Source organism: Schistocerca serialis, chromosome 3 (assembly GCF_023864345.2).
Source record: "Schistocerca serialis cubense isolate TAMUIC-IGC-003099 chromosome 3, iqSchSeri2.2, whole genome shotgun sequence".
Lineage (NCBI taxonomy): Eukaryota > Metazoa > Arthropoda > Insecta > Orthoptera > Acrididae > Schistocerca > Schistocerca serialis.
Genome location: NC_064640.1, coordinates 265475954 through 265494223, shown reverse-complemented (window position 1 = coordinate 265494223; position 18270 = coordinate 265475954). Strand labels below are relative to the sequence as shown.

General features: G+C 38.1%; 1 protein-coding gene across 2 annotated transcripts in view; it reads right to left on the bottom strand.

The window, feature by feature from the left end:
- Nucleotides 1-18270, bottom strand: part of LOC126471586 (lysine-specific demethylase phf2-like) — a 175273-nt gene that overhangs the window by 133555 nt on the left and 23448 nt on the right. For both annotated transcript variants that reach the window (XM_050099822.1, XM_050099823.1), the window contains exons 3-5: nt 11654-11771; nt 2781-2935; nt 1879-2020 (exon numbers count right to left, since the gene is read on the bottom strand). In XM_050099822.1, coding sequence (XP_049955779.1) covers nt 1879-2020; nt 2781-2935; nt 11654-11771 — 415 coding nt within the window. The remainder of the gene's footprint in view (nt 1-1878; nt 2021-2780; nt 2936-11653; nt 11772-18270) is intronic.

The following is an 18270-nucleotide window of genomic DNA, read 5'->3' as shown; positions in this document are numbered from 1 at the left end:
GTACTGGAATGTTCTATAGCTGTATATATACTGTATGTGTTCTGGCCGGAGGCAATTCATTCCGCACTCTTGTATGTGCAAGTGCTGAATAAACCTTCGTTAAGTGAAGTTAGTGTTTATCATTCACCTAATTACACCTTCTGCTATGTGACAATGTAATTCAGATTCCACCTGGAACTTATAGTGTGATTCAGCGTTTTGGCAAAGAAATTTTTTGATGGTGTAATGTGTTTTTCCACAATTCAATTTCCGATAGCTGTCTGTCATTTCACATTTATCAGTGGAACATTGTTGTTAAACTTTACTCATTTGTGCATTGTCAGGTTGTATTAGCATGTTTTATGTATTTGGTTAGGTACAACTGTTACAGCACATTATGTGGAACAAGGCTGTGACCATTTCTTACTCCATCCCAATTCTGTTTAAATAAAACTAGCAATTACTGTTAAGTGCCTGAATGCACTGATTTTTCTTTTGTCGGTATGCCTGGTATATTGAATAACTTAGTGTTCACTATCCAACAGACACTTCCTATTTTTGTGACAACTACATGGAATAAACAATGAACTATTTCATTTTTAGTAAAATAGACATTATTAAAAAATCATCATAACAACAGTGCTATGAGAATTTTTATACAATATTTAATGTCAACAAATTAATGTCCCAATTGATGGAAGTTACCTGTAATACATCATCATACACTGCCTTCATTTTCTTACCTCACTTGTATAATAATTACATCTGCAACAGTTTAGCTGACAATATGCACTGCAAGTTATTCAAACAATTAACAATTGGAGACTTTTTGGTACAGTTTAAGTGCTTAGAAAGAGTGTGTGTGTGTGTGTGTGTGTGTGTGTGTGTGTGTGTGTGTGTGTGTGTGTGCGCGCGCGTGCGTGCGGGCGCACTTTCAATTCAGCACTATGTGACTATCTGCTAATTTGCCGATTTGCACCTAGACAGGAAATGCTGCGCAAACTGCTGCTATAAGCAGTTCTTTTCTCGTTACAATTTTCAGGGCAGGTTTTGACCCATCAGACTGGACCATTCCTTCGTAAGTCAAAATCCATATAACCATCTAAAATCCTAATAATTAGTGTATTATTGTCATCTAAACAATAGTATACATTTAATTTTAATCACGTGTATTATTTTTCATGATCCAATTTTCACCGATGTTAGTGTATCATAATCACAGAACATAAATCTGAGACAATGTGACACCCAGCGATTATATGGAAGTTTTATTTTATCAGCAGCTGTAAGTTATGACTACAGTAGGAGGAGAACCAATTCAGAATCTTTAGTTCTGTAAGAGAAACAAATTCAGAATCTTTGGTTCTGTAAGATAAATGTATTGAAAAGGCCCACAGAAGAAAACAATATGCAATGTCATGGTGTGCAGTATTTTTTTAAAATTATTTGTTTATTTATCACTGTGTTCCATTTCTGTACCTTTGTGTCACTCTTGACACAGCGTTCTTAGTGTGTTATTGCCTCTTTTTCTACCTTTGGTAGACTTATAGATATTATGCTCTTTCTTTTTTCCCCTTGCAGATTTCAAGGAAGCTGAAAATAATGTAATTTGGCATTTACTTTTAGTTTAAAATAATTCTCATTTATTGTTCAATCTCAGTTGCACATTTTGAATTACTGCCATGTTTTGAACAAACTGGATCATATTCAGATCTAAGTAGTTGTGTCAGCAACCCATCTTGTCTAGTCAAAACCTCATTTCAGATTACTGTATCTCTCGAGACAAATATGTCAGCTACAGTATTTTTAGTCTGCTGTAGCTTAAATCCTTGTGGCTACAAATCAGGAATATAACTCTGAAGTTGAGAAAATAAAATATTAACTCTGCGGTATACTTACCGTGTATCGGATATTTCCAAACTGATTAAATTGAAAGGATTTTTGCTAAATGGAGAACAAAAGTAGTCAATAAATGTTTTGAAAGGCATTGTGAGGGTCGTCTGTCTGATAACATCAATCACATCAACTTTTCGCTCTGAGTCTGCAACAAAATATAAGTTTACATGATATTTTGTTCACAGAACATGACACAGAGTAAAACGGTGCAAATTTCAGGAAATAAAAATAAACTTAAAACATTTGAGCACCAAAAGAAACAAATATGCTCCAAGAAACAAGATGCTGGATAAATATATTTCAGCTAATAATACGAAAAAATGATATTTTGTGGGAAGCAGGAAGTATTTTTTACTCATAAAAAAATAAAAATACAATGCTAAGTTAATTTATGGAAAACCAAGGGGGGAAAAAAAACATACACACACAAATGGAAAATGAAGTACTCCCATTTATCACGTGTAATTTTAACTGTACTTTGAACCAAATGGACTCCCAAGCCATTTATGATTGATTAAATCCAATAACTTTTTTCAGTCTAAACATATTGCCATGAATAGTCTACAGAAATATTATTTACATTGATTGCTTTCATGGCAAGTCACATGATGGGCCATAAAATAATAGACTTCAAACACATTTATGATTATTGATGAGTTCCACTAAGAATTGAGAAAATATGACAGCAACATGAAATGTATGCTTTGTCATCACATAAACCAGCAAGAAGTGCTTCTTACCCAAGACTTGAACAATATTTTCTTCACTCCAAGCCAAGCCATTTCATTACAAAATTTTGCACAAAATGATGTGGCTTGTAAATTTTGACAGTTATAGCCACAAGTGTAACAGTAAAATTTTCAGTGTCACTTCAACATAGGGCAGTAAATTAATTTCATTATTACCTATGTAACTAGCAACTTCCCATATTGATTTCTCTGGTATCTTCATTCCAAGTCCTTTCTTGTCTTTTATAATTATAGGTCTGTCAAAACCATGCTCCTTTAGATAAGGCACTGAGAGCTCTTCTCCTTTCATTGTGACAATTATACCCTCACAGCTGAAATAACAGAACAGTTTCTGCACGATTAAAAAATCAAATAAAATGTTGAAATTGTATTATAAATGGAGGGTGAAACGATTACCCAAGTGTGCAGTTTGTCATGCATTAGAAAAAGGAAGAGAATAACCAGCACTACTGCAAGCAGAATACTATTATTACTTTTAGACATACACCACTGTGTGTAAATACACAGAAAAAGTAGCAATGACACCAAAAAATTATCTTGAGCTACATCATAGCATTACTTATGTCGAGGAAGAATGGTGGGAGGAGCCACGATGCCGGAAGCTGTCCACTCTATTGAAATTAGAAGCATTCTTGGAAATTTGTTTCTCGGACCTTTCTTCTATAAACGTTGGTTTCTTTGGCCAGCACATATACATTATTAAAATCTATGTCTGAGCCACTGTTCTCATGATGCCAATTTTACACTTTCTTTTCGCTGCATGTGCTGTTCATGTTCCTTAACGCATTCTTTAACAGTTCTCCCCATTTCGCCTATATACACTTTGATACAGCCACATGTCACTTGATAGATGTCTGCATGATGGAGGCAATCAAGTGGATCCGTTTTTTTGTCAGAAAAAGTTTTTTATTTTTTTTTGATTAAAGGAAGATGTATGTATATCATTTCTCTTTAAAATTCTGCTCATGCGATCAGTGACCACAGAAACGAATGGTAACCTAACTGATGCGAGAAGGCAGTTCCTCCTCATTTTTATTAGCATGATTAATATTCCACCTAAAATCCCTGTCAACTGAATAACTATAATAGCCATTTGCCTTCATTGTCCTCTTTAAAAAATCCAACTCCGATTTCAGGTTGTTGTCATCGCTAATAGAGAAGGCAGGTGAAGACAGTGTTGAGCACTGCTTGCTTCTGGGCTGGGTGAGAAGTGGCATCTAAATACCTGTTTGTGTGGGTCGGTTTTCTATGTACACTGTGACCTAGTGTGTTATCGTATCTTCGTATATCAACACGTCTAGGAACGGGAGACCAACCTCACTCTCTACCTACAAGGTAAATTAGAGTTTGGGGTGAATTCCATTTAAGAAATTGTGGAACACATGAAGTTCTTCTTCGCTGTGTGGCCATATAACAAATGTATCATCCACATAGCAGAGCCAACAAGAAGGCTTCAAAGGAGTGCTACTTAATGTCTGTTGCTCAAAATGTTCCGTAAATTGGCGATATGGATAAGCCCATAGCAAAGTCATTAGCCTGTTCATAGAATTCACCATTTTAATTAAAATAGCTTGAACAAAGACATAACTCAAGTAAGTCACAAACATCTGGAGCAACTTTCTCCCTTATGATCGCCATTGTATCAGATACAGGGACATTAGTAAATAACGATGTCACATTGAAGTTAGCAAGAATGTCACCTCCACATATCTTCACTGTGTGTATAATTTCTAAAAGATGTTTTGAATCTTTGATAAAAGTATTTCTTTTAACAACTAGAAGTCTCAGTTTAACAGATAAATGATGTGCTAGAAAATAGGTTAGCGAGTTAATCCCATTGACAATAGGCTTCAGAGGAACCAATTCTTTGTGTGTCTTGGGTAGTCCATACATCCTGGGTGAGACTGGTGTTCTAGGTGTTAGATTCTTTGTAACAGAGCTGTGATTATTTTAGAAGGAAATATGACACAGCCTAACAACCCAGAAGATTTTTACTCTCACACATTGTTCATCCACATCTTCCCTATGTTTTCCTTCACACTTTCTTATGCCTAAAATTTATTACCCATCACTAGCATGCTGGTGCTGGACTTTTTTGGTGCCCTGTGGCATAATCTGTGGCCGCTTCGGCTGCAGTGCACTTTATCCATACATCCATCTAATTGCCTGACTTCAGTTTAAAATTATTTATCACATTACCTCATTTTACCCTCTCATTTATCCACCCCTCTGCTGCTTCTGCAAAATATTGTTATTGTGCAACCCAAATTACTTACATCCAGTCTTATAAAATGTAAACCTTGCTCTTCAAAAACTGGAAGTTCGTTCCAGAGACCACCTCTAAAAGTTCCCTCATTTGCCCAACACCTTATTCTCACCTAACAATACCTACCCTAATTCCTGTGAATCTACACATTAACCCTCACTGTATTTGGACCCTGCCTTTGAGACCTTTCCCATCTTCCATATCCCCAAAATACCCTCCCACCACACCACAAAACCCTGAACTTAAAAAAACCCAAAACACTGTTGTCAACCCATCTACCGTAACATATTCAGTCATACTGGGCTCATCAATGACTTACTCTCTTTCTCCCAAGCCCTACAGTTGAAATGCTTTTTGCAAAAATACCTCTGAAATTTATACAATTCAACCCCGGTGATCTTTACTTCTTTCATTACATACATACTACATTTAATGCAATTGTGAACGGATTTCTATCAATCTTCAGCAGCTGATTTTTTCAAGAAAACAAAGCATGGCATCAATAAGACACCAAAGAAGCTACGAATTGCAAAAGGAAAGAACGGCTAGTAAATTATATGAAAATATTAGCAAACTCAGAAGACTGAACTCGTGTTACATAAAATACTGTGCTGCTTTAAGGAAAGTGATTAAAAATAAATAAAAAAAGCTATTAGTAATGACTGCAAAAATTCAGATGACAAAACCTATATGAGCAGCAGTCAAAAAAGAAACAGTCAGTAATAGAAAGCAAGGAATTTTTATAAAAGAGAACAGCCAAATGGTAAAGTGATCATGGTCAGGTAGCTAGTATATTTAATTACAACTCCCTGGAATAGTTCAGAAGATTAGCAATGGCAGTTCTAATGAATAAAGCAACAGACTAACTGTAGGAAGTATTGCCACATGTGTGCATACATATATGCATGCAAGCAGACAGACAGACAAAGAAATCTACATTGTAATCATTGTCTGCAAAGCAAAATCTCCCACAGGGTTGATAATATTTCAAGCACAAAATGTATTTCATCCATGATGGATGCAGCTGAACTCCAGGACTGTTCCAGAACTCCAGGACTGTTCCTTTATAGGGTTTAGATTAATAACCATTTCCAGTCACAACAGGTGATTTTATTTAACACATTATCAGTTTTGGGCTTGTACCCATCATCAGACAGTTTACATTCAAGTACGTTTCCATACTTTGCGCTGGAGATCACTGCTTAAATCAAAAACAAATAATGTGATGATGACTAAACAGACACATTACACATCTGGAATTGGCTACACAATACGTGTTGTAAAATATTACAGTACTTACATATAGGTGATATACCCACATCATTTTCACATTGCCTCTATTATATTTTTACAAAAAATATTTCATTTTTTTACAAATTAACTGTATATTAGTCATCATGCTAATTACTGGTACTTTCATATTATGGTCATAATGAAGTGACACTTCAGTTGTTAGGAAATTCAGAAGCACATGCGCTCACAACACCCAGTGTGTTTACATTGGAAAACAAAGGTTATGGTGAAAGAGCTTATGTCAAAGAAGTACAGAGATGTTACGCATAAGATACATAACAGACATTAAAAATTAGGAATATGAAATTGTTACATAATTGTGGAACCACACTGTCATTTATCATATATAGAATGGTTGCTGGCAAATTATATAAGGTTAACTAGACACTTGTCTCTCTCTTTTCTTCTTCTTCTTTCTTTTTTTTTTTTAAAAAAAAAAAAAAAAAGAAAAGAAAAAGAAAGCATAGTAATTTTGAGGAGGATACAATTTAAGGCCAATTCACACTGGTTGTCACATCACATCAGATTCCCTCAATACGTTCTGCAAAGCATTTCAAATGGCGGCACCCACAACGGCCGTCCTGTTTTGTTACGTCACCATCGAGATTTCTCAGAAAGTAAGTTTTGACGGTTGATGTAATCCATCTGTTGTTGAACATGCGACACCCAAGCGCATTTCCTCCCGATACACAGCCACATGCACATCCGCATACTTAGTTTCATCATGGTTTTTGTGGTTGATATCAGTTGTTTGTTATAAATTGTTTTGTTTCATTATTTTTTTCTTTGAAATTTATAATAAATGACAAAAGATTAATCAAAGCAGTAGGTACCAGTTTGTATTGTATGACATGGAAATGGAAATGAAGTCCCATGCTTCTTGACAAAGTGTAGGGGAACGATGCGAGAGACCCACACCGCCGTACTAGGCAAGGTCCTAATGGAGGTGGTTTGCTGTTGCCTTCCTCCAACCGCAATGGGGATGAATGATGAGGATGAAGACCACACAACACCCAGTCATCTTGGGACAGGTGAAAATCCCTGATCCTTCCTGTGCTCAGGAAGTGAGAACGCTACCGCAGGACCATGAGCTGTGGACTGTATGACATGAGCGTACTAAATTACTTGCCCTCTGCTACATTTACAAAGTGGATTTTTATACATACTGGTACTGTGTTTAAACCCCAGTATAAATAAGGCACTCGCACTATTAAAAGGTAAATACAAAATGCGAAGAAAAGCTATAAATCTTGAAAGGAAAGGTATTGAGAGAGATATGACCATTGCACAAATATTTTCACTGGACTAACAACTAAGCTTAACCTTAAACAAACCAGTTTTTCCATGAGACGTGACAGCAGCTCTTAACACAGTGTTCCGTTTAGTAATTCTGGGTGCAATTTGACATAAGAAATGAAAAAAAGTTGATGCTTCAATTTTCTAAAATATAAAGTACAGATTCCTCTTCCTCAATCTCCTTCTATAGTGTGTGAAATTTCCCTTTTTGTACCACGTAATGGCACTTTTTTGACCCACACTCTTTTTTGTGTTACTGGGCACTTCTGTCTATCATCTCTAATATATAAGCTATCCCTGCAAGCTGCAAACCATTTGAGTCCAACAACTGTCATTTTCGTACAAATGTGCACTCCAGCATCCATGTATGTAATCTACCGCATTGTGTATGTGCACTTACATGTAAAAACGAAGACCACAATTCCCACAGCAGAGGGGGAGGGAGATTGGGGGGGGGGGGGGGGGGAGGAGGAGAGAGAGAGAGAGAGAGAGAGAGAGAGAGAGAGAGAGAGAGAGAGAGAGAGAGAGAGGGGTGGGGGCGAGGGGCAGGTTTCACATAGAGTATGAAAAAGAAATAAAAATTAGGTTAATACAAATGCCAATAGATTAAAATGGTCGGCACATTGTCACAAATTTCACTGAGAAAGTGGCTTACATTTGATCCATGGCACATGCAATTAACTGACTCATTGGGAATTGTACCTGTGATATCATCCAAAACTAGCAACTTAACTACTAGGCCAAGGAAGTCTCCTCGTATCATCACAGCCTGTGTCTGTTTATTTACCTTTCTAAAAGTTATATTGATTACATGAAGTCCACAAATTTCCACTTGTAATGAAATGACATAAATTTCTGTCTTCAAGACATGGTGAAGTCTACATCAATGCAGCTCTGCCACTTTGAAGTTATTAGAGCGTATGATGTATGACTTAAACATCCATAGTAGCTTACTCACCATTTTAATGAAACAGCAATTTTAGGAAAGAATGTCTACACGACTAGAACTTCAAATTGGATAGCACCAGTCTCAGCATTACTACCTAAGTACAACAGCAACCAAAGTGTGACCCTGTCTTCCAAATATGTGTAAAAGGGTCAAAAACTTATAGTGTCAGTGTGTATATGCAGACAAGCAAAAACTCCCCAGATTTCCCGGTTAAAATTGCATTTTTTCCCCCATGTGAAAATACGCTTCTCCTAAGGTGAAAAATACACTTTTTCCATGATAAGTGAATAGCAACATCACTGTTAAGTATTGTTAACACAAAAAGGAAAAGTTAATGGTTTAAATTAATGTACATAGTGTAGCTACAGGAAAAGTTAAGCTTTCACATATAATATTTGTCTTTCTTTTGTGTTACACTTTAAGATCCATCACACAAATGTGCCAGTAAAATCTTAAATAACGCCATTAATGCCTGGTCTTCTGGGCTCGAAATTCTTCTAAGTGGCTAGTCCTGAATTTGTTAAGTCTTAAATGAGAGTCAAACACTGATTTAAGAAATTCATTGCACATTCGCACATGTAAATAATTCATCTTGTGTAAAAGGAAATTTACTTTGAAACTAACGCTTTTCAAAGTACCATTCACAATATTTTCCTGCAACCTGTTAGAAATAGCTTCGTTTCAGCAGTTGCCAGAGAGTGCCAAAGATCAGACATTACTGGAAGTGGGCAGCTACGATGACTAGGAGACCCGCATGTTCATACATATATAGTATTAACAGATATTACACAATGTCATTAAAAAAATAGGATACTCCAAAATCATTGGACTTTCGTAAACCGTGCTAAAATGCATAATTCAGCTTAAAGTGCACATTCATATGTCCAGATTCACAAAGAAGTAGGTCACAACCTGATATTAAGCTTTTCAGTGCTGTTTTCAGGATGCAAATTTTCTTGGAGTACCAGTATTGCATTATCTCATGTTTGGTTCTTTATTATGGTGTAATGCCGTACATGCCAGAAGATTAAAATGTGCACTTGAAATTCAGTGAACAGTTTAAACTGGCCAATAGGTTAAACTAGCCAATAGTGCAGAACAAAACACTTTGTTTCTAATAAATTGATGGCCTCTGGGGAAAACGCAGGGTGATTGACTGCCAAAAGTGTGGAAATAAAATAAAATCGGAAAACTGAAACTAATAAAATACGTGGGCCTGCCGTAATTATGTGACTGTATTTTAATTTACTTAATAGCTCCCAAGCACAGAAATCCATTTGTTTTCATTTGATGCAAGAAGTGTAAACGAAGAGGAAACAGCAAAATAACTAAACAAAACATGGCTTACGTGAAGTCAAACTCCCACTACAACCCAGACTACTACGTGTATGCGCGAATCTGGCAACTTGGGTGCACCAGAAAAATTTTTCCAGGTAGCATCTGGCCGTTTATTGTTATTGTTAGCCACTCTTCAACGAGTAGAGTTGGAAGCGGGAGAAGGTACTGCCATACGCAACTCAACTACGCATGCGCGTGAGCCTGCGAGCATCTGCTCACATGAACTTAATGTAAACAGTTGTGACGCCACACTCATCGGCAGCTGTTTATTGTAATTAAGTATTCCACAATCTTCATCCTAAAGTCTTTGACACATTTTGCTGTTTATCAACTCTTACCCGTCAAAACTATAAAACTGTACCGGAAATATTCCCAGAATTCAAAAAAATTCCAAGGTTTTTCCCAGATTTCTTGGTTGTCTCAGAGCGTAGACACCCTGAGTGTGCTCTTTGAGTAAATATGGAAAAATTGATATGGGATGCCAGCCTATAGTGGAGATTGGGCTCGCGTACAAGGTTACGGGAAATTTTAAGGCAGATGTTTGTTGCTCAAGTTTATGTCACTATTTCAAATCCACTCAAAGCAAGGTGTCCAATTTCCAGGTGTCTCCTCAGATTCAATAGGTACTCCTCCCTCACCATTTTTCAAATGTTATTTTCAATTTTGTCTTCGTAATGTTTATGTGGAGCAAGCTAAAAGAAACAGCTCATTGTTTCAGGCTACATCCAGTGTGAATGGAATTTTTTCTTCCTCAATGAAATCATAACTTTATACTCCCAATCAAGAGTGCAGCCTCAAATTAAGTGAATTAGCCTTGAACTAAATTAGCACCAGACATATGTGAAGCAACTTTATCTGCATACGAGCTATAACATTTTGTTTGTAATTTGAATCAGAATTACATCATCCATAAACACATAAATACTGGGCATCAGGTGAAACATCTGATGAGTACTCTTGAGTTTAGGTTGACTGCACCAACATATTATAAACACAAAATTTCTTTGTATTTGGTATAAAACAATATCATAGTATCAAATATCCATGATAAGCAGTCACATTTTACTGTACAGGTTACATACACTATTTTTGTTATCAAATACTTCAACATCAAATTCACTTTTCTCGTATATTCTACATTAGTGTGTGGTTCTGCATTGCAACGAGTATTCTACTGACATGCAAAGTTTCCCATTAGCAGGAACAACATAAAGGTGAACATTGAACCACAACAATAAGAAAGGTATACCTGATAACCTTCAAATTTTTTAGTGCTCAGAACTAATGCAGTAAGTGTGATGACAGAATGAAGTTTTTATATATATATATATATAGACACACACACACACACACACACACACACACACACACACACACACACACACACACACACACACACACACAGGATGTTTAATTTATCTGAAGACATTGAAATATCTCTAAAACTACACAATCCAGACAATTTATAGTTAAAATGTGTAAACCCCATTTTATTATATTATATGTTCAGATTCTACAGAAAAAAGTCTTAAGCTTTGTCTGAAACATTTTTCTGTTTTGCAACATATAGTACAGTATACAGAAAAATCAAAATGGGTAGAAAATCTTATGTTTCACAATGCTATGCAATGACACTTTAACCCCCCCCCCCAATATACACACTGCAAGGGTATGACAGGCAATCATTTCATAACTTTTAACTGGAAACCCTATTGTCAATGTTGTTTTCAAAATTTTTCAATGCCTTCAGATAAATTGAACACCCCTCATACAATTAATATCAGTAAATTGTTTTAAAAAATCATAACAGTACCACTGGGAATTATATTTGCGCACATAATGAAGCACAATACCATACTGTTTCATGAAGAACTGCAGCCAACCCACCTGGGAAAATGTCTCAGTTTTAATTCCTCAATGAAAACAGTTGTCCCACTCTGTACTGGTCTCGAATCGGCATTCTGTTCAGTTGGATCATGTCGATGCCAGTTTGTCTGCTCTTTAACTATAATGACAGAATTAAATTTTATCACTATTCCACAATTCAATTCATAGAGCACTTGACAATATGCAGTCAAAATGTGTTATCCACAAGATTGCTCCATTTATTTATATTACAGCAGGACACCTGTTTTATAGGGCACAAGAAACCGTAATAAAAATACATGGAGCAATAGTTTAACAAACTAATTTGTAGAACTTTCTTAACCACTTTTCTTTTGTGTAAAATACATTTTTATAGGTATCTTGAGACATGTCTAACAATGAAGCTGTTAAATGAAATTTCGGAATAATTTAGCCAATAAGATGTGCATCATAGTTGACAATGATGTTAATTTTATGTATGGCTTAATGGTTGAGTGAGTAAGTATCAGACTACAAGTCCAAAGTTTTGGTGTTTGATATCTGATCAGCCCTTGTGCCACACTGGACTTCAGTCATTCAGATTCAGACACACTGACTGAATCTATTGTCCTGATGTCCTCCATGTCCAGGGTAACCTCCCCATTTCCAATAGGTAATTAACGATGCAAGTGCCTATCAATGCCATCCCAGTTTCTTTCAAATTGATTCTGGATCTTCAATCACTATGTCAACTGGGAGACATATTGCCACCTGGGTTCCCCATGACTAGTCTTGTTCTATGCAGTTGAAAAGTTATAGTGATAACACCACTGAGGTAGAAAGTCAACTCACCACTCTAGTTCACTACAAAGCAGTGTACCTGTCAGCCTGCATCCTTGTAGTCAGTGCAACAGGGCACCAACATTTTGAGTTTGGATCTGTCCAGTGCTGTTAGTTTAGAAGTCCACAATTCAATGAACTGCATCCAGCCATTTGTCCTAAGTTCCTACATGTGAGACCTTTGTTCAAAATATGCTTTGGTTTTCTCACATCTATCAACTTGCATGACTGACTTCGAAGCACACATCTCTTTACTGCCTTCGGTGATACCCCGATTTTTTAAGGCCTGGAATGTGCCTCTTGCTATGTGCATGCTTCGTCTGTAACTGCAGTGCCTACAGGAAGAAAGAATTTTGATGCTCATTACAAGCACTCCGTATGTCAAGCCTATTGTGACCTTTCAAAAATCAAATGGATCGCTGAGGATTTTAAGTCAACTACTGATTCACAGTCCATCATCAACACATACCATATTCCTAAAGTGCAGGATATCATGGCACGCCTTGCTGGGCGAAAAGTTTTTCCAAAAATTGACCTATGGGACACTTACTTGCACCTCGCCTTGGACAAAGCCTCCAAAAGCACCCTGGTAATCAACACACCATTTGATCTTTTTTTGTTATAACAGCCAAATGGTTCAAATGGCTCTGAGCACTATGGGACTCAACTGCTGAGGTCATTAGTCCCCTAGAACTTAGAACTAGTTAAACCTAACTAACCTAAGGACATCAAAAACATCCATGCCCGAGGCAGGATTCGAACCTGCGACCGTAGCGGTCTTGCGGTTCCAGACTGCAGCGCCTTTAACCGCACGGCAACTTCGGCCGGCGGTATAACAGCCCACCCTTTGGCATCAGCAGTGGACCATCCATACTACAACACTGCATGGAACACCTAACATGAGACGTTCCACCGACAGCAAATTATTTGGACATCATCACTGTCACTGGAAAAAATGCAGAGGATCTAGGAACCAATTTAGACTCCTTGTTCAGCGGGCTCCAATGGGCTAGTTTGGAATGCTATGAGGAAAGATGTTACTCTGTGCCCTAAGTGGAATATCTGGGATATGTATTCAGCCCATCTCAGAGATACAACCCAGTCCACACTATACCGAGGCCATACAAAACCTACCAGCTCCCAAAGAAGCCAAAAAAGTCTAATCCACATTAAAATACAGAACATTCATTCCTCATGTGGCAGCTATCGCCAAACCACTACATCATCTCCCTCACAAGAATGTAAAGTGGCAATGATCCTTCACTTGTGACAAGGCTTTTTGGAATCTCAAACAAGCTTTACTCTAACATGCCTCAATACGTACATCCCTCCCAAGTGCCTGACAGTAGAGGCAAATATATCAGACTACAGCTTGGGGGCCATTCATTCTTACAAAATCGACAGAATTGAACACCGTATTGCATTTGTTTCCGAGCCATTAATGTAGGCACATCACAATTCCAGTCAAATTGAAAAGGAAAGCTTAGCTTTCATTTCTGCATTGAAAAAGTTTCATGATTATGTGTACAAACAGCTATTTAGCCTGTTAACAGATCATAAGCCTCTGTTACCACTGTTTGACACCCATTCAAATATTGCACCACGACCATCTAAGACCTGCAGAGAAGGGCCACTGCTGCTTTCTGTTTATCACTACATCTATTATCAGTCCTCAGAGCAAAATACAAAAATGGAGAAACCATCATGTCCCCAAGTGGGACAAGACCCTGAGGTTGATGTGGCTCCTGAAGTATGTTTTTATACTGATGCAGAAGCCAAAGCAGTGCTGGCCAGCTTACCTATTGACACCGTTAGTCATCATCCGACAGTCGCCAGAGGACCTGGTCCTCCAAAAGGTCATGTTATTGGTGAAGAATGGCTGGCCAGCAGATCACAAAACTCTGTAATATAAATTTGTTCAGACCTACTGGTACCACCGACACGAGTTGTCCACTCTCAAGGGCATCTTCTTGCTCCAAGGAGCTAATGGCCACACCACAGTAGTAGTCCTGCAAGCACTCCAACTTTGCATCTTGACATTATTACACGACTGTCATTGCAGTATGGCCCTCAGCAAACAGTTAGCCCACCTACATGTCTTCTGGGAGGTCATCGACAAAGATATAGAACATATGGTCGCAGCATGCATAACATGTCAAAGCAAGCAGGCAACACAAGTCCATTGGCATTTTCCTTACCCTAATGCAACATCCCATGGGCTCGCATTCATCTAGATTTCTCAAGGCTCTGTTTGGGTTACTCTTGGTAGATCATGACAGATGCCAGCAACACTTCTCCATGCATATGTTTCGTAGACATGCTCATCATCATTAACAAAAACCGTCCATGCCTTATCTCAAATCTTCTCCTCAGCTGACAGCAGCAGAATTCTGCAGTTTTTGTGCAGAGAATGGCCCAGACTTGGATAAGTATGACACTGTTCCATCCTGCTTCCAATGAACTGGCAGAGAAATTTGTCTACTTCCACACACACACACACACACACACACACACACACACATACACACACACATACACACACACACACACAGCGCTGCAAGACTTGCAGCCCACACAACCTGAGGACACCAGCCTTCCAGCAGGCCAGGCACGCACTATCAATGGACATTAACAGCAGCCCCCCAGGGTTCTCCACTTTCCAAGGACACCAGCAGTAGAACCACCACCTTCTGGGGTGGAGAGAGGTGTCACTATCTCTCTTCTGAAGGGGTGAGGGACACTATGTCAGGGCTCATAGCCCTCGAGCATAAAAGCACTACAGCACAAGTAGTCTAGGCCAAAAGTCACAGGGCCACAATGGTGAACACTCCTTAGTGCAGTAATGATCACATGCCTCACCAGTAAGTAGCAGAAGCGTCAGTCTGAGAGGGCACAGTCAGTGCAAACCTACTCACTTCCGCAGGATCACATGCTCAGAAGTAGGTCTCACTGTATCCTGGCGCCTGTACAGTGTTAAAGCCAGCATGCAGCTTAAGATGAGCTCTCTGGCTTTATATTGACCACTGCTGCAGTTTCTCAATCAGAAAATCTAGTGGATCATCCCATCATTTGTTGTACAACGCCATTCTACCAGCTTGGAAGCTTCAGCTCCAACAGTGAACAGAACTCTCAGTAGTTAACTTCAAACTATGCTGAAATTTGGCCTCTACATTGCAGACCTATGGAACTCTGATATTTTGATATGACGTGGTGTCTGTGTAATTAAAGACAATTTGTGCCTCGTGAACCAGAACACCAGTAATTGTGACTCGGTTTTCCATGGCTGACATTCCATTGGGCTCATTCAATGATAGAGACTTAATTGTGAACTATTTCTTGTGTTATGTAATTGAACTTCAAAGGAGGAGGATTGAAGATTTATGTTTGTGTCAACAAACATTCTCCTCATTGTCTAACTGGACTTCAGCTTCTATGTGTCAAGCCCGGTGCAGGCCACTTAACGAGGCACCAGACTGAGTTCACTTCCAAACCTGTCAAAAATGTATGTATCTTGTTTTAATGGGTGTCTTGAATTTTAAATTTTAAAGCTCCAAGGTTATCTAACACTTTCCCACACCCTTAGAAATATTGTTTGAGTCATAAAAATGAGCAGACACATCTATCTGAGTTACAATGATAGGACTGCCATGTGACAACATGGTTAACCTCAGGTCCACTTAAATTGCGATAATCTGTAATGAAAGCAGATTCTTTCTCAACAACCAAATATGATAAAAATGGCTTTGTCAGCTGATATTAGCTGGAATGGTCTTATTCAAGAACTCTTCACTTAAAAACAGCTTAAGGGTAACATTATTTCTATGTGCAGTTACAAATCCCTTAAAAAATTCTGTCTCCTTCAGGTGTCCTTGGTTAAGAATCACAATGCATTTGGTCATGGCCTATTGATGTGTAACATACAGCTGACAATACTGAATGCACCACCCACACCGAACAAAGACAGTTGTAATCTTCATTATTGATCTAACTAAGATCCCAGCCACTCCTACACATGATGACTTCATGAAAACAAAGCTGGGACCTGGATGGTTGTGGCAGTAACACAAGTGAAATTCTCTACCATGATCTGTGTAAAGTCTCGTTTGCTAATCTGGAGATTACCAACCCTACTTGCAGCACCTTATACTGCGGTCTGTGCTTCATTATCTATCATTCAACTGATAGTTTAATGAAATGGTTTGTGGAGTTCAAAAATCTGCCCAAATCTCTTCTTAGTCTCCTTAATTGTATGGCAGTATTTTGTCCTAGCTATATAAAGGGTTGCAAGATTCTCACAATGGAAAGGCGAATGGAAAAAAGCCAATAACTACATTAAGCTCGGTAGACTAAAAGAAGCAACTAACTGTTTGGCCTTCGCAAATGATCTTGTGATAACAGATGGAACCTTAGAGAATGCAAAGAAAAGACTAAAACTTAACTGCCAAAGCATTCCCAACAAACTGCCAGAGTTTGAACATCACCTAAAAAGCAGCTCACATAATGTGCATTAGTACATGAAGCTGGTTAAAACCTGAGGTTAACACCAGTGAAATTTCTGGGGAAATTTACAAAGATAGAAATTGAAGCTGCATGCAAGATCATCTGAGAAATACTGAGTATCAGACAAGGGCATAAAATTATACTTAGGTCCTTTTATCGACCACCAGGCTCAACTCCTGATGAAATCAAAAACTTTAGAGAAAACATCCATGTGTTTCCCAATCATACTGTACTCATCAGGGAAGTTTAACCATCCAACAATTAATCGGGACAATTACAGTTTTGCTATAGCTCACATTACGCTGGGAGGCAGCCCTATTTTCAGCCATTCTGTGCATCCCCTATTTTCAGCCATTCTGTGCATCCCCCCCACCATTAACTGCTAGTAGCCAATAAGATTCATTCCCTTTCTGAGTGGTTAGCTGCGAGTTACAAACTGGACTGCGAGAATCTCTCTCCCATGTGCTGCACTGTTGCCATATTTTGCGACAATGCAGTTTCATTCACAGAGCAACCGAATTATTCATTTAGATGCCGATGTTACTTTCTCGCAACAGTATAGCTGTGAATATGTATCTGTAAACATTTTCGTGTAGTTTCCAAATGAAAATGTCATGTGATGGCAGTAAACGTGAAGTTCCTTTAATTAAATTGTGTGTTTATGGAGTATTGTCTTAGCCATGTGATTGGTTTTGTGATTCTCTGTCAGAAAGATCACTATATGTAGTAATCGACAGAAAATCATCGAGTAAAACGGAAATGATAGAAGTGATACCTGGTTTTTGCAAGGAAGTGTTATGGGCACTCCTGTTCCTTGTCTAATAAACAATTTAGGAGACAAACTGAGCAGCCGTCTTAGAGATTAAAAAAGATTAGAAAATGACTTGGACAACGTATCTGTATGGTGAGAAAAGTGACAATTGACTCTAAATAATGAATAGTCTGAAGTCATCTGCATGATTACTAAAAGGAATCTGCTAAATTCGGTTTACAGGATAAAACACGATTCTAAAGGCTGTAAATTCAACTAAACACTTAGGGATTACAATTACAAATGACAAAATGCAACTCTCACATGGATAACATTGTGTGGAAAGCAAACCAAAGACTGTGATTTTAGAAAATGCAACTGGTCCTTTGAAGGGGCTACTTGCACTATCCTTTTCTGCCTACTTCTGGAGTATTGCTGTCAAGTGTGGGATGTACAGAAGATAGAATTGATCGAAAAAGTTCAAAATAGAACAGCTTGTTTTGTATTTTCACGAAATAGGGGAGAGACTGCCATGGATATGATACGCAGTATGGGATGGCAATCATCA